General features: G+C 36.8%; 1 protein-coding gene across 4 annotated transcripts in view; it reads left to right on the top strand.

Moving 5' to 3' along the window:
- THADA (THADA armadillo repeat containing) overlaps positions 1-25,564 on the top strand; it is a 151,757-nt gene that overhangs the window by 2,510 nt on the left and 123,683 nt on the right. For all 4 annotated transcript variants that reach the window (XM_021526433.2, XM_021526432.3, XM_077781904.1 and 1 more), the window contains exons 3-22: positions 96-190; positions 604-734; positions 1,477-1,625; positions 1,762-1,794; positions 2,319-2,367; positions 3,233-3,423; positions 4,083-4,177; positions 4,466-4,686; positions 5,645-6,336; positions 6,945-7,096; positions 7,236-7,391; positions 8,520-8,642; positions 9,555-9,678; positions 10,568-10,716; positions 11,557-11,767; positions 13,155-13,290; positions 13,637-13,773; positions 14,186-14,344; positions 15,508-15,665; positions 19,971-20,080. In XM_021526433.2, coding sequence (XP_021382108.2) covers positions 96-190; positions 604-734; positions 1,477-1,625; positions 1,762-1,794; positions 2,319-2,367; positions 3,233-3,423; positions 4,083-4,177; positions 4,466-4,686; positions 5,645-6,336; positions 6,945-7,096; positions 7,236-7,391; positions 8,520-8,642; positions 9,555-9,678; positions 10,568-10,716; positions 11,557-11,767; positions 13,155-13,290; positions 13,637-13,773; positions 14,186-14,344; positions 15,508-15,665; positions 19,971-20,080 — 3,271 coding nt within the window. The remainder of the gene's footprint in view (positions 1-95; positions 191-603; positions 735-1,476; positions 1,626-1,761; positions 1,795-2,318; positions 2,368-3,232; positions 3,424-4,082; positions 4,178-4,465; positions 4,687-5,644; positions 6,337-6,944; positions 7,097-7,235; positions 7,392-8,519; positions 8,643-9,554; positions 9,679-10,567; positions 10,717-11,556; positions 11,768-13,154; positions 13,291-13,636; positions 13,774-14,185; positions 14,345-15,507; positions 15,666-19,970; positions 20,081-25,564) is intronic.

Below are 25,564 nucleotides of genomic sequence, written 5' to 3'. Positions count from 1 at the left end.
AATCAAACAGTCATTTCTTCTTCTTAGAAATTATGTGTTATTTATACTGCTTATTGTAATTACTTTATAAAAATATCTTATTCTCCCAAATGTAGGGTTTTCAAAGGCTGAAGAGCAAAATCTTGCATCTCTGCTTCTGCACTGTGCAGAGCTGAGAAATGGCATCCAGCAGATCCAGTGTATTAAACAGGTACAGTTTCACTGTTGTTAATATGGCTTTTGGTAACTCAGAGAGTGTCCTGTGCACTGTTAATGGCAAATACAGCTCTAAAATAAACTTCTAATGTTTTGTACGTTCCTGGAAACACAGAAAAAGCAGTTGCACGTGCATCAGGTAGAAATGTAGTTCAAGTACTTAATTAGCAAGAGCCACAGTTACTGAAAATGGTGGAAGGCAAATGACACCAAATTTACTATTTTGTGTGCTTTTTTTTTTTTTTTGTTTTAGAGGTGTTCTTGGAACATTTTTTTGAACTTCAAGCTCAAAGGGAAACCGTGAAGAAGAGTCAGTTTTGTGCCATGTACTTGGATGAGAGAAGTCTGCCACTATTAAAAATGATATATCCAGAGTTTTTTGTTCAACATGTATTCTTTTGATTATAGATTGTGCCACTGGTGAAGCAGATGGATGAGAACTCTGCAAGTGATCCCATGGTTAAAGCTTGTTTGGATGTTTTGGGAGAGATGTATTTTTCATTGGGTGCAAAGAATCCTTTGAAGAAAGTGTTGGCAAGGTAAAAGATTCAGTAGTTAGCCTTTATTTTTTATTTTTTTTGTTTTCCTTATCTCTAAGTCAGTAATTTGTCATTCACTATAAATTACTGTAACTTAATTACTGAAAATTTGCAGTACTTAATATGTGCATATGTATTGTTTTTCTTTCTAAATTAAAAATCTTAATTATAAATAAAATATAGATAAATGACTTCAAAGTGAAGCATTGTTTTGGCCTATTTCATTATTGGGAAGACAGCATAGTGTGTAATTAGCAGCTTGAACTTTAAAATCCAGTCTTAGAACAGAAATTTAAAACACAGAATCTCAGCTTTGTCAAAAGAAGATGGCTGAGAGGAATCCTAACTAAATTGTGGCTTCTTGTGCCTATTTTATTGCAATTATTTTTTAATTGTACAATTAGTGTTGTATTTCTTTAGTGAATCTTTTAATAGCCTTAGAATTTTTTAGGATCTGGTGCTGAGCTGCCATCCTTACTTTGTCTGGAAACATTCACGGTCCTGCTGAGATGCACAGCTTCCACCCTGGATTTGGTTGCAGCCACTCCAAAGCTGGGCACCTGTCTGACAGGTCTTCTAGTTGCAAATTGAGACTGTGCATGTTAATTTTAAAACAGATTATGTTTTCATGCAGGAAGAAACATCTGTGTATTGGAGTTTTAGCTGACATAGATTGTGGTGCAGTGGATGTTAGAACACCTTGGGAAAACCAAGCTAAATGTGCTGTTTGTTCATGTTGCAGTTCACTGAACAGTCTTCCCGGACATTTGATGGTGCCAGCTGTGCAAAGTTTTGTGTGCTGCCTTCAGGAAGAACTGAAAACCACAGATGTGTATTTGTACAGAAGAGTGCTGGACAACCTTGCTTCCTGTATGGAGGACTTCAGCTTAGGTACAGTGACATCGAATGTTGTGCTGGTTAAACTTGCTCAGCACTGGTGCCACACCTGATAGTAATGTTTACAGTTATGTAAAATAGCTAGTGCTGGCTAGTACTCAGTACTTAAAATGTGTTTTATTTCCTCTAGGTAGAGCCTGTATTAAGAACCTGTTTGAAGAAGGTAAAGTCACATTTATAGTAAAATATGCTTCACTGCAGGTGTATGTGGAGAAGTGACATGAAGTAGGCATGAAGACCTATCAGATCTGATTTCTCTTGGTTAATTCTCAATAAACTATTATCCTAACATGGTACTTTTTTGTGAAAGACAAGATTTTGATTTATACCTTTGATTTCCAGGGCTCAGTTTTGCTTTACTGGGCAACCCTGATACAAACCTGAGTACCAGTAAGCAGTTGTGGTAGGGAGAGTCAATATCTCACTGGATTAGGCCGAGTGGGTTGGAAACTTGTTTTGTACCAGGTTGTTGCAAACCAGTTTGAGATATTGTTTTAGGCATTGCTTGTGTTTGTCTATACTGAAATACCAGTTTAATTTGTTGGTGGAATGGAAGAATCACCACTGTAACTATCCATTGTAGCTGGGTATGTGTGATGTATTGAGATGTATGTGTGATTGCTTTGCTGGAAATTTTATGTTCTATTTCTCTTATAAGTAAATTTATACCATAATTATTTTCACTAGTTCTTCAGTTTCTGCAGAAGTTGCTGTTTGACATACAGGAAGAAAACAGGCAAGTGAATTTAATAGAAGCTCTATTTTATCTGGTTTTATTTCACTCTTGCAAGATAATTTGGTTTGGTTTAAAATATCATTTTGATAGCCATACATTGATGAAAGATAGAAATACACTTTTACAATGATGCAGATTTTAAATAAAAACTGATTCTTTTCTTTTGTGGCAATATGATAATATAAGAGGTAAGGCACTGATACTGTTAGAGCTGCTACTAAGGGAGGCCTTTGACTTAAGGTTTTGCTATCTGAATTGTGGCTAAAGAGTGTAATTAATAGATGTAAAATTCAGGTAGAGTAAAACTCATGGATGTTCCATGAGTGCTTAATTCAGTATTGATATACTTGACATTTTCCAGCATTTCATTAAGTGAGGCAGCTTTGTTGTGGTTTCTCATTCTGAACTGAGAGCAGAAGGGTACTTAATGAAGTGTTTTGTGTGCTGAAAGTTTAGATATTTTCTGCCTTAATGTTAGAAGAAAGTCAAATCATAGACATGTCCCTCATACATGGAGGAACTACTTGAAAAATTAGAAGAAAGCAGCGCTGTATTCTGTTGGTCTTTTTGGACAGTTTCTGGAAAAGTTCAGCTCTGCTTGGGCAGAATCATGCAAATGAAAGTTTGTCACAGGAACCTGCAGAAAATGTACAGAATTTATCATTTTTGTTTGTTAATTTCATTTAATAACTACCCTTGAGTCTGCTCCTTGTTTTTCTGTAGTTACATATCTGATCAACTCAAGCAGTACATCACTTTTTACCATTAATTCTGTTTAAAGTTGGCTGAATGTGGTTTTCTGGGGATGGTGAAGAATGGTTTTAATTTGCTTTTTGTGTGCTTGCTTGTCTCTTTTCTTCCACAGAAAGAATCATGGAAATAGAATTGTTCAGACTCAGCTGATGCATGATTTACTGATAGCCATTAAAGTTTCAATGATGCTTATACAAAAATTGCAAGAAAATATCCAGGGAAGTCTTTGGAAACACAGTGAATCTTTTGTTTGGCAAAGTATGTGTAGCTTACTGAAAAGTTGCACAAACTTCCTAATTGATGGTAGGTTTAGTAACATTCAAGCTTAATATTTTTATTAAATTGTTGTCTTTGTAGTAAACAACCTGTACATATAAAAACTTAGTTTAACTTTCATGGAAACAGAGCTACTGAGATTAATGGGAATAGGAACAGTAGTTGGTTTTTTGGTGTGCTGTGACTTGTAGATTGCAGTTTTAGAGTGTACAGTTTAACTTGTCCCACTACAAATACCAAGATTAATGGTGTTATTAATAATTCACAAACTAGCAGAAATGCTTTTGGGAGTCACCAAATGCCTGTGCCTACCAGAAATATCTACAACTCTATGAAATATGCTGTCAGAACTATTTATGGGCACACCATAGTTGATAGTGTTTCCTGTTCATAGTAGAGATGTTTTTATGCAGTAGAATTTAACATGTTAGTAGTCTCTGTTACAGCCCTCCTTGCCTTAGTGGGCAGTCCTGTATTTTCTTCTGTTAATGATATTAGCAGTTTCTTACTACACTGGAGGATAAAGTTATTAATATATGCTGTCCAGGTGGACACTACAGATTTGTGATGATACAACTAACTACAAGTAGTCTAGCAAAATTCAATGCCATATTTTGTAATTTTGCCACATAGTTCTAGCACACAGTATTTGCTGCATTCTAATGTAAAATATCTGTGCTGTATAGCAACGCTGCTGCAGACTGTTCAGACTACCTCAGGACTGGCTGTTATTCTCTTTACCAGAGCTATGTATGAACCAGCTGAGGAATTACCTTCGTTGGTAAGTGTATTTCTTGGCTGCAGACTGTGCAGTATCATGGTGTTGTTACCCTGTGCTATCAGTGTTGTCTGGAGGCTTTGCTGATGCAGGTACCAGGGCTTGGCAGCCTCTCTCAGTCCTTAGCTGGAGTATAATTCTTCTCTCTTTGCTATATAAAGTAGTAAGACTTGAGTTTTGAATTTGACAAACACTATTTACAAGAAATCTCTTCAGATCTTCTAAGCTGTGCACAAAACAGGTTTTCTGCTGTGCTGAGATGCTGTAATGGGCGTGCTTTTGGTGTTCCAGATCAGTGACTTGCTCCTTGGGACAGTGGAACACTCAGGTGTGCCAGCGTGGTTTGTGAGGAGCTGTGGGGTTCTGTGCACAGCAGAGCTCCCAGACTCGGTCCTGCTCTTCCTTTGCCATGGAGCACTGGCTATGTTGGATTGGAAAAATGGCAGCATGGGTGAAAATGGAGAGAAACTATTATTAGATATTGCGTCAGTCTTGTTGTCTTTGAGTTCAGGGTAAGTTTGTGCTTTAATCTGTGTTGTTTAATTTTTGGGAGAAGAGGTTTAACTTTTTAATTCTATTTTTGCATGACTCCTATGGTTCTGGAAGAATATCTCTGATTTTTTCAGTGTAATGATACTAGGTTTTGCCACAGATCATGCAATATTTTTTATACATTCATAAAACTATGTAAATCTTAAAAATACAATGATGTTGCATATATAGTTCTAAGTTTCAGTTTTTTAGATGCATGCTAAAATTTCTTTTCTAACATGAATGGGATAAATTTATCAATTCCTTTATGGTAAGGGGTGTCAGTATCAGTTCTTATGTATATGTAGACAGATAAACTTCAGTTTCAGGACGTCACGTTCTCTCCTTCTGAAAGTTCAGAGGGAAGCAAAGTGTGCCAGTGAGTGGAATACTTGAAGTAAGATGAGTTTTAATTGTTTTTTTTCTGGCTGCCTACATCCAAGGGCCCACCAGCACTATTGGATTGGAGATTAAATGTGTATTCAGTTCAGCTGTTGATTATGCCTTGGAGATCAATTTCATGATCTTGTTTTTGCACATAGGTTACTCAGTTTTGATGGTTTTATCTGGCAATGAAAAGTTTTCCTTACATTTTCAAGAAGATCTAACAACATAATACTGCTCAAATGTTAGCAGGTGCATAGTAATATTTTTGTTTTATTGTTATGGGGCTGGTATGGCTCTTTTTACCCATTGTTAGGGGGTTTAGCTGCAGCCACTTAATAGCACATCAGGTAACTAACCATGTACTTGGCAACATCCAGTTGATCACTTCTGTGTTCATTCCTTTTCCTCCATGAATGGATTGAGTCTCCTAATCTGTTTTTATGTAAGGTAAATGAATGTGATGAATAGTTATTCTGAAATACAAAATAGTCTTTTTTTTTAAAATACTGATAAATGAAGGTAATGAAATTTTTTGTTTGTTCTTTTTAAAAGGTTAAAAGAATCCAGTGTGGCAACATCTTTGTCTAGAATCCTTGCTATTTGGACTAATTCAGCACTGGCTGCCCTTGTTTCAGCCTCTCCAGAATTAAAAATCAAACTTAATGGCAACTCTGATATAATTGGGAAGGTGCTGGAATACATTTATACACACTGGGACCACCCTCTGGATGCCATCAGACATCAAACCAAATTGATTTTCAAGAATCTTCTTCAGATACACCAAACTACCATTGCTGGATCAAATGGAAAATCAGACCCATTCTTTGCAAGGCTGATAAATCATTTACTGAGCTTGGATTGGCATGTAAAAGGGAAATATGCTTCTCTTGGCTGTCTGGTGGAGTGTGTGGGCACTGAAAATATACTGCAGTTGGACAGAACAATTCCAGTGCAAATCCTGGATGTGATGAGTGATCAGTCTCTTGCACCTTACGCTAGTGATCTTCTGGAAACCATGTTTACAAATCACAAGGCCCATTTTACTTTGAGTTTTCAGAAAGGCACCTGGATTGACCAGTGGCACAACATCTGGGTTTCTCCTCTTCTGCTAATACTTTGTGAAGGGAACCATGACCAAACTACTTATATAATAGATTACTATTTACCAAAATTGCTCAAATGTAACCCTGACAGTCTCAGCTACATGATAAGAATTCTTCAGGCCTCTGCAGATGCAAATCTGGGTAAGAAAATAAACTTTGTATTTTTAATTATGATTGAATTTAAAAAAATAATCTTAACCACATGATTTCTGGTCTGTTATTATTGTTAGAATTAATTTGGGAGAAAAATTCCAGATGCTTATTGTTGCTATTAGTATTTCAAAGTGAAAGTCATAATAATTATAAGAATGTCTTCGTGCCATGAGCAAAATCCGTCTGTGGGTGCCCTATGGTTCTCTTTACCAGGGTTTGTTAAATTTCTGTATTTTTGCTTCTATTTTCCTATATGGGTGTGTCCAGTAACAGATGCTTTTTTCTTGTAAATATGTGGATACAAGATTTATGATTCTCTTGTTTTGAAGTAATTTAGTGTGACTCTAAAATACTGGCTTGTGAGAACTCACAAGGTCTTTTCTTCATATGAAACATTTGAGATGAAGGTTTTTGGGAACCAGGTGATTTAGAACTGGTTTAATCTATAGCAGCCCTGTCTTTTGGGATTTATGGAGTAGAAATAAAATGGAGTGAGTCATATGTTGAAAGTATTGGGAGTTTCTGACAAGCACTGCAAATAGTACCTTGCGTGTATTAATCGAACTGTAATTATTACTGGTTTTCATTTTCTTTAGGTTCTTGCAGTACTAGAGGAGCTCTTGGAGCATTAATGGCATGCTTGAGAACAGCCAGGGCCCATGGACATCTGGAACTTTCAAATATCATGAGCAGTGGTCTTGTATCCACTGAGTGTCTCAAACAGGGTCTAGTTCATCAGCACAGCCAGGTAAAGGGACAACCATTTATGTATCCTTTAGAATAATTGTTTTGGTCCTGATTACTGTGTTGGTGTTGTAGTAAAACAAAGGTGTCATTATAGGTGTCAATAAATCTTTTGTGGTGAACTTTTATTAAATGTCTTCCAGGTTTGCATTGATGCTTTAGGTTTACTTTGTGAAACCCATCGTACTACAGAAATTGTGTCTCTGGAAGAAATGCAGCTAATTCTATTTTTTATGATGTATAACTTGAACAGCCAATCTCCTTCTGTAAGGCAACAGATTGTTTCTCTGCTGAGAAAGGTAATTTCAAACTATGAGCCGTGTCTGATGTGCCTCTTATGTTAGCTATAACGCCATTTTTAAAGAAATAACTATGTTGTGAAGTTGCTCATTGGAAAGAGTAAAAGCTCTAAGACCAGGAGCATGCTTTATGTATTACCCAATTGAATGGTGTTAAGTCATCACAGGCAAGGATGGCTTAAACAAAATATTAAGTGGCAGAGGCAGGTTAACTTCATGGGGCATGGTGTTGCTTGACCTGCCATCACCTGCACACTTTGCCAATATCAAAGCAATGTGCCCTGGAGTCAGTAGTGAACCCTGTGTTGCCTTTGCTGGGGCCTAAAGCTGTGCTTACATGGGCTTGTCACACCTCAGGCAAATTCAGTCACTTCATCACCCTCAGAAACCTGACCTGGGAAACAAAGTAGAATATTCACTCTGATGTGGCTGTGCCATTACAGCCTGCAGGGAATGAGCCCCTCCATCTGGTAGAAGTTGCCAAAGTCACATGTAGCTCATGGGTAAAATGAGGAACCATTTATTTATAAAGAACATCTTGGAAGATGTTTATGGCAAAAGAAGGCAGTTTGGAAGGAGAAAATAATTAATTTGAGAAGGGGGAAAAATGAGGGATTCAGTTTGGCAAAAACAAAAGAGAAATCCCATCTTTTTCTTACCTAGTGCAGACTGAGGAGCATGAGATGGAAAAGTTGTGCTAGATGGGAGTGTGATAAGAAAGGAAACACTACTTATGGGTAGTAAAATAGGTGGAGGAAGCACTTCTGAAGTGAGTCACTCTTAAGAGACACTGAGGCTGTAGAAATTACCTGCATTGAGTTTTTTATAGATGAACACACTTCCACAGAAAATGAGGTAGGAGGAGAAGACTTGGCATGAATTTAAGGAGGGAGATGGAAGAAGGTTTTGGAGATATAGTAGGAGGAGAGAAACAATTGGTTACAAGAGGTGGGAAGCAAAACCTTGGGTTTGGAGTGGAGAAGGAAGGATCTCTTCTGTGTTATGCTGTATGGAAATTTCCTAAAAATTACAAGCAGTGTGCTTTGGAAAGTAAGCTGAAAATCGACCTTTTCCTTATTTCACTGTCAATGATTCTTGTCTTACCTATTTTTTCTCTTGTTTTAAAAGTTATTTTGCAGGATACAAGAAAGTTCTCAAGTACTTTATAAATTGGAGCAAAATAAAACCAAGCAAGAGTTAGTTGAGAAGTCAACTAAAATGCCTCCTTTGAGGATTTTGCAGCAATACAAAGTAAGTAGACTGCTAGAGATGCAAGTAATAGAGGTGGTATAGCATTTCTGAGAGTTCATTGTTGCTGAACACCACTGGGTATGTTAAGCTCTGTGTGTGTGTTAGGCAACAGTGCAGTGCAGAAGGAAAAAGCCTGTAAAGCCAAACTGTGCTGGGGAGCTTGTCCACTTTGATGTACTTGTGCAAGTTTATTTTGACTAAATATGCTCTTGTTGATGAACTGAATGCCCATTGGTATTTGGAGCGTGTCTTTAAGATAAATTTTATTTGAACCAATAAAGGTTATTTTATGAGGGATTGCTCTGTGCATTGAAACAGCAGTAAGGAAGGAATGGCTGGAGATGCACCCTCAAGCCAAAAAAACAAAGGGTAAATGTCCTGTCATCTTGTCATCTGTTGGCCATTTAGTAGCGAGCTTTAAGTGATATGTGTTACTTGGACTTAAAATAGTGATCAGTTGAGCTTCAGTCTTTTTCTAGTCCAGAATAATCAGTGAGTGAGAGAATGAATGACAAGAACTTTAGCATGAAGACTTCTATTGTATTTGTCTTTTTTATCCTATTTAAAGGCTCATATCATCAGTATCTTTGTGTCAATCTGTTCCTTGAGTTCTGCTGTTCTTCATCAGCTAATTTTCAGGATTAGATATACAATGGGTGCCTTTTTGTGGGCTTGGGGAAAGGAAACTGTTGTATTTAAAAACCCAAATGATTGTCCAGCCTTCACTGTACTTTAAGAAACAAGAAACAGTGTCTGTACTGTGAATGTTGGCCTCCTGTTTCTCCAAAATTCACTGTAAGGTCATAATTTTTGGGGTAAAGCAGAATGTCCCAAGTTCAGTTGCTTGGCTTTTGTTTGTTGGGCAACAAGTAAGGGGTCTTAATTTTTTTCTTATGTTTTTTTATTCCCCAGGATTTCATGTCATCTGTATGTGCCAGACTTTTTGAGGTATTGTTTCCTGGTTCATCACACCCAACCAGGTTTTGTGCACTAAGTATTTTGGAATCAATAGCAGAAATATTTTCTGTTCCAAAAGGTATGAAATCTAATTTATAGACTTTGATAGACTGTAGGAATAGGAGGTATTGAAGAAGAGTCTTTTATGCTGGCTAGTCAGTTTCTGTCAAAAGGTATTCTTTCTTTAAAGAAGTTAGTTGTTTAAGATTGAAGTTGATTTTGATAGGAAATAAAATTGCCATCTTGCTAAATAATTTCTCAAAACCCTTTGATAAATGAACACATTAGTGTTATTATTATGTATTACTGCTTTTTTTAAAAAATGAAAAGTTATCCTCAGTTGTTTATAATATCAGGTGAGAATTTTATAAATTGGTCAGTACTTCTGTAAAAGTAATTCAGCTGTTGTGTTCTGTGCTGTATTATGGTGCAGCTGTTTACATCCTCAAATTTCTACCTTCTTTAAGTCAAGTCACCAGAATTTACAACTCATTTATATCTAAATTAAATCAAAAGAAATTGTAATGGCTTACATTTTAAGGGATTATTCCTATGACAAAATAACTGAAAACACTAAGTACCAAAACACATTGAAGCTTTCAACTTCTTTTTTGAAAGGAATAATTTTCTACTATTACATACTTGCAGGAAAAGAGTTTTTAAACAAAACTAAAGATTTTTTTTTTTTATGCTGCATTTAAAGGGAGTAAATGGGATTCTGTTTTTGGTAGTAAGTTATTTTCTAAGAGTATCACTAAGAGTAATTTTTTTAAAATAAGGTAAGCCTTTTTTATTCCTTATAATGGGAAATACATAATTTTAAGACCGATTAAGAGAAATAATATTAAAATAATAATTTTGCTAAAATTTAATGCTTGTTTTATTATAGCAAAGCAGAATGTGGCGAGAGTGCTTATTCTGGAAAGAGTTACAGCACAACTATCTAAGGCATTAATTTCTTTGAACAGGCCAGGCACAAGTTTTCCAGTTGAATCAGGAGATTGATTCTGCTCGTGTCCAAACTTTGATCCAGTGTTTTGCCAGTACTTTTGAGGAAGTAAAAATTCTGGCATTTAGACTTCTGATGAAACTACATGATGTTGCATTGAATTTACAGGTATGAACTTGAGTTCAGAGGGAGTAATTTTGTGGAATGTTCTGTAGTATACCAGGTGCTGTTGTTAGGTACAGAGCAGGAATCCTGAACCTTAGAAGCCAGTCCAAGTTGCCTGCAGTAGTGCCCATCACTAGCAACTTCTGTATATTTCTGTATAGCCTCTGTCCTTACCTAAGGAGGCTTGTTTCACTAATGGACAAAGGAGTTTGGGAAGTTCATTGGGTATGACTGTGAACTATCAGAGAAGTAGTTAATGCAAGCCCTTGACTTAGCTGTGACTTCTCTTTGTAAATGATTGAGACATTTTGACTTGGTTACTCTTGTACTTTTAGGAAATTCAGCTCCCTATTTCCTTTAATTTCTAATTGATCTCAGGTTTCATTATCTGATTGGGTTTTTGATTTCTCACAAATTTTGCACTTTGAATTGATACTGATTTGTCTGTAGTAACTTGATGAAAATTTATTTTAAAATTCATTAGTACAGATGAACAAATACTGCTACCAAGTAAACTGTGCTTCTCTTTAATGTCCATTAGCAGATAAAACACATTAACTTGAAAAAAATATTTCCTGTGAGGTGCAGTGTAATTGAATACTGCTTTATAAATAGCTGTCCCCATCCTCAATATCTATGTAATTGTATCCTTGCTAAATACATGCACATGCATGTTTTGAATGTAAGGTCATCAGTGCACAAAATAAGTGTTTCTGAAGAAATATGTACCAGCAAACTTAATTAAAAGCAGGTTCTCAGATTCCAGGGTGGTAAGAAGCTAAATTAAATCAATCTGGAAGCGCAATTAAATGAGAAATATTACTGCTTTGTGTGTTTTTTCAGGGTTCTGAAAACCTAGATCTTCTATTCCAAGCAGCAATTGATCTTAGCACAAGCACCAAGCCATATGATTGTGTCACTGCTTCATATTTGTTGAACTTTTTAGTATATCACAAAGGACTGCAGCACACTGCTTTAGGAAAATGGCTTGAGCATAACCCCCAGGTAGAGGAAAACAAATCAGTGAGTACAGTGGAGAAAAACACTTTGGCAGGTAAGATTGTGGGGGAAAGGTTTTTTTATATTTGTTGAAAGGGTGCTGCTTTTCCATAAGGCTTTTGGTAGGAGGCTTAGTAAGAGATCCTTATGTCTAACAGGATTTTAAGTATATTGTATTTTGCTGATGAGTAAGATCTTGCTAAAGAACATGGCTTCTTTAGTCCAGTTCATGTTGAGGCTGTTGAATATTCTGTAAGATGGCTTTTGACATTATTTTGACTAGTGACATTTGAAAGTGCTGTGAAGGCCCAAGCAGTGAGCCTGGTGAAGCTGAGTGCATAAAGGGTAGGGAAGAACCCTCTGCTTCCCCTAAGACCTCACTCACCCAGGGGGGAGGCAGCTCTAGTTAGTCCATCTTTGTTTCAATATTCAGTGTTTGTAATGCTGCCCCTTGGAGCTCTGTTCACTTGGCCCCATTTTTCTGTGTGATTTGCAGTCCTGTGAATACACATTCACAGTAATGAGGCTTTGTTAACAAACAGAATATTTTTGTTTGGTTTAGTGCCCCTGGATGAAAGATGACAGGGCTGTACATCTGGCAGGTTTGGCAAATTTGTTAACCAGGCTTTCTCTACCTTAAGTAATCTTCAGTCAAACTAAAACACTTAAGTTCATTATTTGTAATAAAAAAATTTATATAATTTGCAGTAAACTCACAATTCTATACCTTTTTGTGCCATTCTTGGCTTCTCTACAGATGCCTGTTAATTCTTTCTTGATATGCAGTGAAATAACAATTTTGAGACATGTCTGTGGTTGCCATGAGTGAAGATGATGTGTGGGTAACCTCATGTCTCATTGCTCTGGGGCATCTGCTGCTGGTGGTGATCCATGGTTCCTTGACAGGATCTGTAATTTGTTCCAATTCTGGCACTGAGATGTCACAAGCTATAAATAGAATTAACATAGGCACATATAGCCTTGAAAATCGGTCAAGTTGTTCAGTGGAAAACAAAGTTCAAATGTATAATTATGAATTTTTGATCTTTAATATTCTGCTGTACTCACCATTGTATTAATGTGGCTGTAAGGGTGAAGTCTGACTTGCAGTATAGAGTAGGTAACTCCTTGTGACTTCATCATGAGCTGTGTGATTATCCCTAAGCATAGGATGTAGGTTGTGCTTTTCACAGCTGCCATTTGGTTCAGAGAGACAAATAAAACTGACTATAACAAATACTGTTGGAGTTTAGGTAACTGAACATCAATGGTAACATACTTTAATGACAGAAGAGGGAGAAGTATAATAAAGGGAATTGCTGAGCATATTCCATTGAATTGTTGTGTACACAGGTTTTATTCCTGTTTCTTAAAGCATATTTGTTTCTTAGAAGATCAGTATATGAATGTTCAATGTAAATCCATGCTTTAAAATATTTTAGTTATCAAGCTTTTGTTGGTGAACGTGGAAGAAGAAATATTCCAAGCCAAGAAGTCTCTACTTCGAGCAGCAGCATCGTTTCCCATGTATGGGAGAGTGCACTGTATAACTGGGGCTTTGCAGCAATTACCCTTCAAGTAAGTAAAACATACTAAATAGGTTGTAACTCCATATTTTAAGCAAAACGTACTAAATGGAAAGTTGTAACTCCATGTTAAAGTTCAGTGGAAGAGTTGTTAAGGAGAACAGAAAATCATGTAGTATTATTTATAAGAAAATGCAGTACCTGTGGCTTTTAGAACTCTTTGATATTTCCTTTGTATGTGTTAAACTCAGCCTTAAGGCTTTTCAATCTCTATCCTATTTATAATTTTCATAAATATTGTTGCAGAAGTGTTTGTAACTTTGGTTCTTAAATATAAAATTATTTTTAATCCATGTTGTGTTTTGGTTTTTTTGATTTTTTTTTTTTTTGTCCTTAAGTAACTTGGCACTGGTGTCTGAATGGAAGGAAATAGTGACCAGGCTCATTTTGATGTCATACAGCCTCTCTGCTGTAGTATCCCCAGTAGTACAGAGCTCATCACCAGAGGGTCTTATTCCAATGGACAGTGATCCAGGTAAAGAACCAAACAGAATCCCAAAATAATTATTTTCAAATCTGATGCTCCTGAAGGTCTCTTTGTCTTGCCGTCATTCAGAACTAGAGTGAGCATCCCTCCCTTTCAGTTTCTCATTTCATGTCATAAATTTTGGTCATTCTTTTAATTTCTGATAAAGTTTTCTTGACTTCTTCACTGTAAAACCCAAAAACATTTGTAGACTGTATTGTTGCATCTCTTTCAAAACAGGGCACTGTAAATTCAGGTTTTTTTCCTTGCTTGTTCTAATCATCATAGAACCTTATGGGTTTTTTTTTTAATACTTATAGCTTTCTTTTGTACCTATACACCCCAAATGAATTATGTCAGTATAAAGGAATGGAAGTAGGAGACAAAACTATCTTAAATATCCCTCTTGTTTAATATGCAGAAAGTGCAGGTCGCTTGCAGATGATTCTGCATGAGATACAACCACAAGACACAAATGATTATTTTATGCAAGCAAAAATTCTGAAAGAACACTGCAAAGAAGAATCTGAAAATCTGGTTGACCAGAGGACAACAAAAAATAGTTGCATGGAAATGAGAGGTAAACCCAAGGCTATATAAGTAATTAAATAAAGGTGTTTTTTATAGAGGCATTATTTTATGTGGATGATCAGTTGGAAATTACTTGCTTGTGTAACGTTTTGGTTCTCACCTGTCAGAAGCTAGTTATTGATGGACATGGCTTTAAAGACTAATTCACCGTGCTTCTGGAAGATTGTGGTTAATCTCTCTTAAGACACAAGTGAAAATTAGTTACTTTCATATTGGACTAGACTCTGTTGCCTTAACTGTACCGGCCCGGTGATCTTGAACACCTTTTCTATCAAGCCATGCTTCTAATGTATTTCTTGTTGAGAAGTGTTACTGTGATTTTCCTTTCCAGTCTACACGAGGCTAGTGGAGATTGATGCAATACAACTTGTTGCAAGAAATAAGATAACCAGAAACTTCAGCTTGAAAGATTCTAGTGGTAAAATGTTAGGGAGTATTTGTCTCTTTTAATGAATAACAGCTATGAAACAGAAGCTCACAACAATAAGGAAATTGTAAACTTTTGCATGTTTAATGTAGGCCAGAATAAATATATAGAGTATCCGCACATTTAAAAATGTAATAGTTTATGCAAGCTTTTGAACTTCCTTTCCCCGGTTACTTTTCCCTACATTTGAAATACTTTGGTGGGGCCGCGCGTTTTATTTCACAAGGGTGAACACGTGCAAGAGCCGCAGTGGCCACCAGGTGGCGGCGGCGCGTCACAAACGCTTCTTCCTGCTGGGAGGCGCCGGGCCGCGATGGATGCGGGAGTGGATGGCTGCCTGGGAAGGTGACCAGGTTAATGTTGGGAATGAATGCCTGCCTGGGAAGGTGACCAGGTTAATGTTGGGAATGAATGCCTGCCTAGGAAGGTGACCAGGTTTCTGTTGCTCGGTGTGCCAGTAAATAGGAGTTGTGACCAAAAGACTTCTACTCTTTACACTTCTCTGGTAAAATGTTTATGCTTTTTCCAAGTGCAAGAAATTAAAGCAATTGTTGAGGAGGCAATTAGGGTCAACAAGATTAAACTATCTTTTGGACAGGCAAGTTTAGATTTTTTTTCATACTTAATTCTCTTTTGTTGGACAGGCTAAGTGAAGTTTAAATTACACACCTACATCTGAGAACCCCGAGTTACACTATTGCATTTGTTGTCTTCTTGTTTTCAAGGCAAAGACAGGCAAGCATGTGACGTCACAGCTCAAATGGTTCTTGTATGTTGCTGGAGAAGCATGAAGGAAGTATCTCTGCTCCTAGGGACACTGTGTAAACTTTTGCCTTCACAGACTACATCTCAACCTTCAGAGGGATTGATTACTGTAGAACAGGTAAATAATTTTTATAATAAAACCTGCAATTTCTTCTTGAGTGGTGGTAGAGGCAGGGGCAGTTCTTAGAGGTTTTTCTCCTTGAATCTGTGTTCTATTTGGAAAAAGTCGGTTTCAAATTTCTTTTAATTGCCATGGTGTAAGGGTTTTCTTGTTGTGCTTGGTTATTATTAGTCCTGTTTTGATCCAGTGGTATTCAGATCCAGTGGTATGATAAAAACAGATAAATGAAGAAGTTATTATACATTACTAAAAACCTCGTTCATTCTAATTGTACTGGGTTGTTTATGAGATGTGTGAAGTGTTTAGGGGTACCAGTGCCTGCCTGCCACCTTCCTGTTGTCTCTCTATCAGGATATATTAGCCACTAATCGAATTGCTAAGAATCTTCTAAACTGACTTCATATTCAAAGTCTCTTTGCTATAATTTTGAACTATGCATATTGAGATTCTGCTTAAAGCTCTTCCTTAATTAGTGTCAGTCAAGAGTTCTGAAAGTCAAGCATGCTGACTAGTCCTAGTCTTGTCTTTTTCTTATCTATTGCTATGAATAATTTGTATGTAATGTGATTGTATCTTTTTCCTCTGATTTTTTTAATATGAGAGATCAGAAATGTTAATATGCCATCTGGGTCTCTTACAGAGCATTGAGTTCAGTGTTTACGAGAAATTAGATTACCACAGGCATTTATTTGGGAAATATTTTCAGTTTATTAAATTTCTGTTTTAATTGATGACCTTTTCATTTACATATGTTTCAATAAAACCAGTTTGCACAGAAGACAGAAATATGAAAGACTAACTACTCTAACCTCTTTTTCTTTCCAGCAGAAAACAACCAGTTACCTTTTCCTTAGGTGTTAGAACCTCACATTTAAAAATAACAAATAGTGTTATATACTCCAGATTTTATTTCTTATCTAATGTTGTGGTGCCATGGAAATAGCATTGGTGTCTTTATTCTTGCATTGTTTCCAGTCCTCATGTTTTCATCTGGTAAAACAGCTGTGCTTGTGTTGTTGCCGGGGTCTGGAGGGCAGATGAGAGAGCAGATATGCATTTCCACCATTGTGTTCCTTAATCTGCACCAAGTCAGGGGAATTGGTGTTTCAGAATGAGTCAGGTCTAACTGCAGCATCTCTGTTTTTGGAAAGCAGACATTGATGGGTGCTCTTTCAGAAATAATACATTATTAGGCAAGGAGTTGGACTTCCATGATCTTGTGGGTCCCTTCCTGCTCAGGATTTTCTGTGATTCTGTTACAATACCTTCTTTCCCTATAGATGCCTCTTCAGCTTGTTAATGCTTCAGATGTCTTCCTGTAAAACAGAATAAGAAGAATGCTAATGGACGAGGAGTCAGTTGGAAATCCTGATTTTCCTCAGGCTTGCAAGGAAATACACAAAGAAAACTGCAGGCATTTTCTCTGTGCTTTTTGTAACTTTGGGTCATTACCATGTGTTGTACAAAAAAAAAGGAGGGTTTCATCAGAAATGACGAAAAATGTCAATGCCGTAACTGCTAGGGCTTCAGACTTTTTAAACACTTATCAGTGTTGACAAACAAGCAAGTTGGATTTTGTTACCTCATGCATGTAGAACTTTTCTTTCAAGTTGCCCATTCTTTTTCTTCATCTTAGAACTATTGGAAGAGATGTAAGAATACAGAGAAGGAAAACTTTAAGAGAAACCTTGGTCAGCTTGCCTTGAGCCAGGCTAAGTAATTGTTGAGAAAAGTCTGGTAGAACTTCTTGGCCAGTGTGTGTCATGCTGTTGCAAATCTTCTTCTTGTACCATGCTCCACATCTAGGTCAGTAACTGCATTAAGTTGTGTCTTAGGGGATTCATGCTGTCATAACTTACTCGCCCAAAAGTTCACAGTGAGTGTTGAATTTGCTCACAGACTTCTAATTGGTTGTACCTGCTTTTTTAATGGAGCATGCAGATGGAAATAGTGTCTTACAGTGCTGGTGGGCATTAGGAGATGGCACAGCAGAACTGCTTCCTGGCAGGCAGCGTGCTGCTGGGGACTACTCTTTGCAGCAGGAATGCTGCCTGTTGTGCTGTGTCTGTGGAGGACAGATTGGCAGGGAGGCAGCTCCTGCATGATACTGTGTTGTTGTTTGTGGGAAGCTGGGACAGATTAGCACTCTCCTTGTATTTTGAGTAGGAGATTGGGTTTACGTGGCAGTCTTCAAAACATCAGCTATTTTACATGGTGGCCTTGCCTTTAGAAATAACAGACATAGGTAGTGCAGAGTATAGCTGGAGGAATCTCTTTATTCAAATGCATATCATACTTTTCATCTTCCATCTGATCCTTAAAGTCCAGAGATGGCACGCTTAGAACTATGCCTGTTGAGAAAATCAATATAAATAGTATCATGTAACCACCAGAACAACATCTAATGAACATTCTGTAGGTTTTTTTGTCATATGACATGGAAATCATGAATGCTCCAAGTATGAGGGAACATTTAGCTCTTCCTCAAACTCCTGTTTATCTCACCTGGGAAGTTTTAAGACAATTGTAGGAGATAAGCTTGCCAGAGCTGTGTGTCACAGTGAAAATAAACAGGCAGCAGAAGTAAAGACTGAGTTGTCCCATGGCTTTTATTAATATTTTTGGAATATCTTTGAGAGAATTTGTCTTGAATACCCAGATTCTTGCCCTCAACAGCAAGTGTGGCCCTGTACATTGTTGATTGTTGAATTAGTAAGGTTCACCTGTTACATTCTAAATTTCTGACCAAGAACAGAGTTATGGTAGTACTGCTCCTAGCCTGTGAGTTCAGTCTGATGCAAGCTTCTAGTCAACATGGCTGTTGCAAGAAACTCAGAAGTATAAACAGTAAAGTTGGAAGTTATGTGACCAAAAAAAAAAAAAAATTCATATGAATTCTAGAAGCATAAGCGTGGTGCTGGGATGGGCTGGTAAATTGACTTAAATGTGTATGGATTTCTTGATTTGGTTTTGTTTACACACCTGGAGAATTGCCCCATCCATGGGTCAGATCCTTGTGAATAAAGGGCACTTCTCGTTTTTGGACTAGAATGCTGAAATGAAACTCTGTAGCTATATAAGCTACCTTAAAATCCACTCAGACATAACTTTTTTAGCTCAAATATCTCCAATTATTGTGTGTTTCACATTAGGTAAGTTTTAGCTGCAGAAAATAATATGTAGATGGTCTCATTTTTTTTTTCATTTTTGCAGTCTCATTGCTTGGGTGATACAAATTACTTAAAAGGAAGCTGAAAAACCATAAAGGTAGATATGACATTAACTTCCCTGACAACTTAATTACTTGTCAGGCTATTAAAGTATTAGAGTAATTGTATAAGTAACAGAGCAAGCAGAATTTTATAAGCAACTTGATGTGATTTTATGCATATTTTTATATAAAAGGTTTAAAGAAACTTTTTCTGGAGAACTTCTAGGAAAGACTCCTGAAGTAAATTTTGCCTAAGGGTATTAAGTATGTGCTATGCATTTTAAACAAATTATGTGGGAAGTTTGATTTAGAACTTGAAAGTTGATGAGAGCCAAAAGAAAAAAAACAACAAACAAGACAGCCTATCCTTCTTGGAATGAGATTATGTAGATCTGTAAACTTCCAAATAGATTTTAAAGCTATGTGTTGTAATAGAGCTCTAGAAAATAAGTGAAAGTTTAGGTATCACATTTTCAGTTTTAATGCTTTTGAAAATAGCTCACATTGCAATTTCATCTTCATTTTAAAAATGTTTCTAATGGTCAACAGCAATTATTCAGAATTCTGGGACGTTAGAAATTTGTATTTATATGTATTACCTAATCTAAAGTAGATTTGTTTCCCTTTGGTACAATTTTCGGAGTTTGAATTTCATATCTTAAATATTTTTTAGAATTTTTTTTTCTGCTGTCGTGTTGTAGTTGGCATTCTCTTTGGGGTTTTGGCAAGAGCGTAGGCTAACAAGAAGGAATCTGCATGTGTTTTCCCTGAAAATCAGAGTTGTCCCTTTCTTCTCTTAAAATCTGACTATGTCCGTCACGGACAAATAACCAATTTCATGTCTTTTATATTTTTTGACTTTTGGAAAGAATACGGACATACCCCCTTAACCTAAAAAAAAGTGAGTATAATACTTGTTATCATTAAAGTAAGTGGTTGTCTATTATAAGACTTGTAGTTGCTTTTTGATTGTACCAGTGATCCTTCCAATCAGGGGGAGGATTGTTGCTTTGAACTGCAAAATATTTTGCATATATAAATTATGTGTATGTAATTTCAAATGACTTTGTAACTTTTTCTTTCTTTTTTAGGTTAAAAATATTGGTGATTACTTTAAACATCATCTGCTGCAATCAAGGCACAGGGGTGCATTTGAATTGGCATATGCTGGCTTTGTGCAACTTACAGAAATGCTTTCCAGGTAGAAGATGGGCTACTTACTGTGTTTTTAATACAAGTTTTAACAAATTTTGGCATCAACCCTGAAGCTGGCTGTGCAGGCAGATCCTTGTTTTCATGTGGATTTTATTTAAGTTTGTAGGCATGATTATGACAGTTACATGATGTCTGTGACTTGGACTACAATACTTATGGTTAGAGATGGTGCTTAGGCATTGAAAAATGATATAGACATATAATGCTTGCTGCGTTTTTCTTCATTTCTGGCATGTTAGTTTCCTGAACAGCTCTTAAAAACTCTTGGGAAAAGTAGGAGTGTAGAGTTCTTCCATCTCGCTCCCCTTTTCTGGTCTTTTATGAAAGCATATGCCAGACTTTTTGTTTTAGCCAGGACATTTTCTTGGAAACTTCTGTTACCTGTCATGGAATTGGTTATTGTGACATTTGGAAGACTACCTGACAGTGCATCACAGGGTGTGATATGCACTCTGGCTTTTTTCTTTCCCCTTGTAACTTTATAGTTTCCTAGAAGAACTAAATGAACAGAATTATCCTGAGGTCTGGGCAAGATCACTGGAATTTCCATTACATGCTTAACCAGCACTTGAAATCAGTAGTTATATTTCTTTGTGGTATACAGTTTATATCCCATCCATGTTTTAATAAGACAAAATTTCTACTGACTAGGTAAAGTTTGGGGTGTTTTTTTAAATATGGAAGACCAGTCAGATTTTCAAATTGAAGTACCTGTTTTTCACACCTATGCTAGGTTAAGTATGCAGTGTTCCCCTTTAGCCCCACATCAGCCAGTTTGAAGTACAGATCTCTTTCTTCTTTATTTCATAATGGAAACAGTTCGGTGCTTTTAGTACAGACTGCTGGTTGATCAAGTTCACGGGGTGTCCCCTCAGAAAATCTTCCCAACAGAGCTGAGGCTTGGTCTCTGCTACAGGATACTGGGTGAGGCTGCTGCATCTATGTACCAGCACTGCTACAGTAATGGTATTTGACACGTGGTGCTGTTGATTCTGTGTGCCAGTGGGATGTTACACTGCATGCCATGGTTCTCTTGCTGATCTCTCTCTCCAAGGTACATTATTTTCTTTCAGCTGATAGCAATCTGAGGGATTTCAGACTGGCTTGAGGAGTTTGTTGAGCACTCCCTCAACCTTGCTTTATACTTGGTTGTTTACTCAAAGAGAAAAAAAAAGAAACTGCTTATCTTCTTGCCTGTCCATATATTTTATATACACTTGTTTAAACATTGAGGTGTTCTTCTATACCATGAAAACTTGGTTCAAGAAGTTCTAAGGTGATGTAAGTGTTCTCCTGTCAGTGTGAAGAGAGACTCTGGCCATCAGAGTAATACAGTTAAAAAAACCCCAAAACAACCAACAAACAGACCTTTTACTACCATGAGTCTATTTGGGAGGAGAAAGGAGGTAATTCAAGCAGGTACAGTCCCAATAGTGTGATCTGAGTCAATATGCAGGACTCTCTTGTAGCAAAGGCAAAGTAAAAAGCAGGGAATAATGGAAAACATAAAGCACACAGTCAGTTTATAGCAGACTCGCTATTTTTCTTTGATTTTCAGTTTTAAAATTTCTTTTAAAAGCTGAGGCAAATAGAGTAGAGCAAATCTACTCAGACTTTGGAAAAGTTGCTGATGTGTTTGTTGCCTCTTCTGCTTTCTGCTATTCTATTTAATGGAGCTCAGTCCACTTAACAGCAGACTTATGCTAGGTTGAAAAATGAAGAGCCAAACCCAAGAGAACTCTGTTTTCCTGAAAATTATTCAAACATTATGTGATACATATGTATCATCCAAAACAAAAGCCATCCAAAATTAAGGAAGTTTCCTTTTCTGAATTAGCAGTAGTCTGTTACAATTCTTTTGGTTATCCATACTGCCTAGCATTTTTAAAGTTAAGATATTTCAAGCAGAGCAAGTGCTCCTTTGGGAAAAAAGATTTATAAGAACTGGAGAGCAGCTCTGTAGAAGTACTTTTGTTTCAACGAAAGACAATATTTTCCAGGAACTACAGGTCTCAAGGCTTATATTTGTATTTAAAACAAAGGAGAAAGGAGACTGATACCAGAACAGGAAATGACTCTTTGATTTGGGGCTCCAGGGAAATGAGGAATATTTTGAGACTCTCCTCCAAAAGGGGTGAATTAAGTCTCGGTGAATACAGCTGCCTTTCAGGTCTGTTGATTGTCATGGAGTATTTCCATGTCCCCTGCTGCAGCTCCATTCTGCAAGTGAATCTCAGCTGGCCTGCCTCTCTCCATAGCTGAGAGGCTTATGGGCAGTCTTGAAGCATGTGTGTCAGAATCTGTATTAAGTTACTGCTGTGGCCACAAATGCCAGAGGAGAAAGCTTTTGTCTGGGGCGACTAAGAGTAATGTACAGCTTAGCATGATACCTTGTTGAACAGGCTTGAACTCTAGATGTGCAGAAGCATCCCTGACACTTGAATTTGTTCTTTATATATTGAATTTGTTCTTTATGTAAAGCACAGTGAAAAATCTGTCACTAAGACTGTGCCAGATCCTTTTCCCAGGCATCCAGTTGAACATAATCCTTCACTTATTTATTGCCAAGCACTTTTTTTAAACTTTATGCTGCGGTGTCTTTTATCTGAGCTTGCTTTTAGCTGTACAACCCTTAAACACCAGTCCTTATAAGAACCAAGAGCAGACTTTTTTTTCTAGACAGAATGATGGTATTCAGACCTGTTTGAGTTAGTGGTGAAAGAAAAATATTTCCTCTGCAGAGATTTAGTCCAAACCTGATGAAATTGATCTGTCTTGAAATTCAGATGTAAATTGCTGAGTCTGCTCTAATATGCAAGTTACCATTCTTCTGTTTCCCTGTTGATACTCCTTCTGGGAGTGTAGTGCTCCCTTTGTCATGCCTGCTTAATGTTGCCTGCAGCTGCACCTTCAAAAAAACCATACAGTTACATAACAAGCAACATTCATAGCAATGAAATAAGCAATATGTTTTTAAAAAGAGTATTTCCTGTCAAAGGCCTAGAGAAATTAAAAAAATGTTCATTTGGTCTGATAGCATGGTGGTTCAGGAAAGTTAGAAATCTGTTTTAAACTTGAATCTTCTGTAATCCTTATTACTCAAGCAATTTCTCTGTCCCAAATGACATTTTGCCTGCTTTGCATTTCTTTCACTCGGTGATCTCTTTGCCAAGAGATCAGGTAGATGTCTCTAAATCTGAAATGGCCTTGCATAGCTATGGTGGTAGTGCTTTGCTTCACTAAAGTTGCAGAATGCAAGTGTAAGGTTTGAGAAGAGTAATGTCATATTGTGCAATGTGTTTGCTTAGGAATAATTTATTTTGAACACTTTCAAATGTTTGACTGATTGGAACTTAAATAGTGGTGAGCACTGCTTTAAGGGCTGCAGTGAGTTAGGCTCATAACAGTTTTCTAGAAAGTTGTAATTTATTAAAAAATACGAAAATCATTATTTTATTTTTAAAATGTTTAATCTGTCAATGTCAGTGAAAATTACTTATCTGTACCTAGTCAGTGTCTGATCTTCTGTAATATTTCTTTTGGGAAATGCTAATTCTTTGCAGTAAACTCTCCTTCTATATCATTTTTTTGCTCTGAAGTGACTGCTACTCATTGATTTCCTAGCCTGCTATGATCTGCCAGAAAGACTTGTAAAATGGAAATACCACTAATGGACTTTATAGTGAAACTTACCAAAACTGTAAATAACTTCTTAGCAAAAGTATAATCACAGATGTGAAGGAAAGAGTGTTGAAGGGAGAGAAAGAAAGTGGGGGAGAAGCACAGCTCTTATATATTGAGATGCTTGTGACATTAGGAAATACATGACATTAGGAAGTATGAAATACAATGTTAAGGCACCACTAAGGTTGAAGGTGTATTAATTTTTAACAGTTCATGTTTTCCTTCCCATTTAGTTTGCTGCTTGGTGTGAGAGATATGGGGTAATGATACTGTCTGAAACTTTGAAGCCACCCAAGGTTCTTTCTGCTCTGCTTTTCCAATGGAGAAACCTCAAACCCTTTGCACCTATATAATCTGGAAAATTTTGTTTCCTATAGAGTAGATGCTGTGAAAAGGAAGATGCAAGTGGAAGGACTTAGTAGTTTCAGAGGAGTTGTTCTTAAAAGCACTTATAACTTGAATAGTAATGTGTTTTTGAGGTTAGATTCTGGTCTCAGAAGTACCAGGGGCAGTATTGTCTGTAAAAAATGGGAATCACATTACTTACGTGGAAAAGAATAATACTGCAGACCTGTTGAGAGAGAAAAAAATGGTAAAAGAAAGCTGCTTTTTCTCTGGATAGGAACTGCTTACAGTTATTGGAATCACTGAATTCTGGATATATGCGTGTAGAAAAATGCTTCTGGTCACGTGATATTCGTGCCACAAGGCACTCGCATCCAGGAAGGCCAAATTCAAGACTGACCCACTGTTAACACCCCATTTGTTTCAGATAGGAGAAAATACAGATCTGTGACGTAGGGAGAGGAGTTTAACTTAGGATTGCCAAGCTTTTGTACTTATTGATACTGACCACAGAAAGGGTTTGGGGCATGTATGAAATTGTTTTAACTCTCAGATGAGCAGACAGAAAATTGTGCATTACACTTAATGTACTGCATCTTAAGTAATTTGTGTATCAACTTACTGTGTTATATTTTCATTATCAACAATATTTGTTTGATCTGGTAAAAATAATGAGTATTTCATTCTGGAAAATTATATTTGATCTTGAGGCTTTAATTTTTTTATTGTAAAGCTTTGTTATTCTTAAAATTTAGGGTCACCTGCTTCTTATGACAATATTCTTCTTGCCAGACCACAAGGAGACAGAGCTGCCAAATGGAAGGGAGTAGTCATCTCCATTGCAAAGTCAATAGTCTCTAATGTTTCTAACTCTACAGCAGTAACTCTTTCACCTTCTAATAAATACAAGTGCATTGGTGGGTGACTGAACAAGGTAGAATTACTTGTGGCAAGATCAAAGCAATATGGCTTTAAGGGAGTCTAAAGTTTATTTGACTTGAGTATGCTTCTCCTCTTTCTACTAATACTGAGAGGAGAAAAATCCCTCAGTTTACTTAAGACTAAAATATTCAGTGTGCTACATAGCAACTTTGGAATATTTCCTTAATGCTTTACTTTGTGTTCCTCTGCACCCCAGCAGATGTAGGTATTTCTCACGGGTTGTTCGTGTTAATACTAGGGTAACATCTGAAGAGAGATGAGCACTGTTCTCTGTGTGATTGAATGGAGACATTTAAATTCTGCTTAGCTAGGGAGGTAAGACCAGGTGTCTCTATGATCAGAAGGAGCAGATTCTGCAGAATGTGTTGATTTGGATGAAAAGAATGGCAAAGTTGTGTCTTAACTGCTGAAACTCATGGAGGAGATCTGTAAGAATTTTTGTGTGGTCTCAATCCTAGAGTCGTATCTTCATTCTGTACCCAAAAGTGATCAAAAGAAT

Source organism: Lonchura striata, chromosome 3, assembly GCF_046129695.1.
Source record: "Lonchura striata isolate bLonStr1 chromosome 3, bLonStr1.mat, whole genome shotgun sequence".
NCBI lineage: Eukaryota > Metazoa > Chordata > Aves > Passeriformes > Estrildidae > Lonchura > Lonchura striata.
The sequence above is the reverse complement of the archived record's forward strand: the minus strand, read 5'-3'. Positions and strand labels throughout refer to the sequence as shown.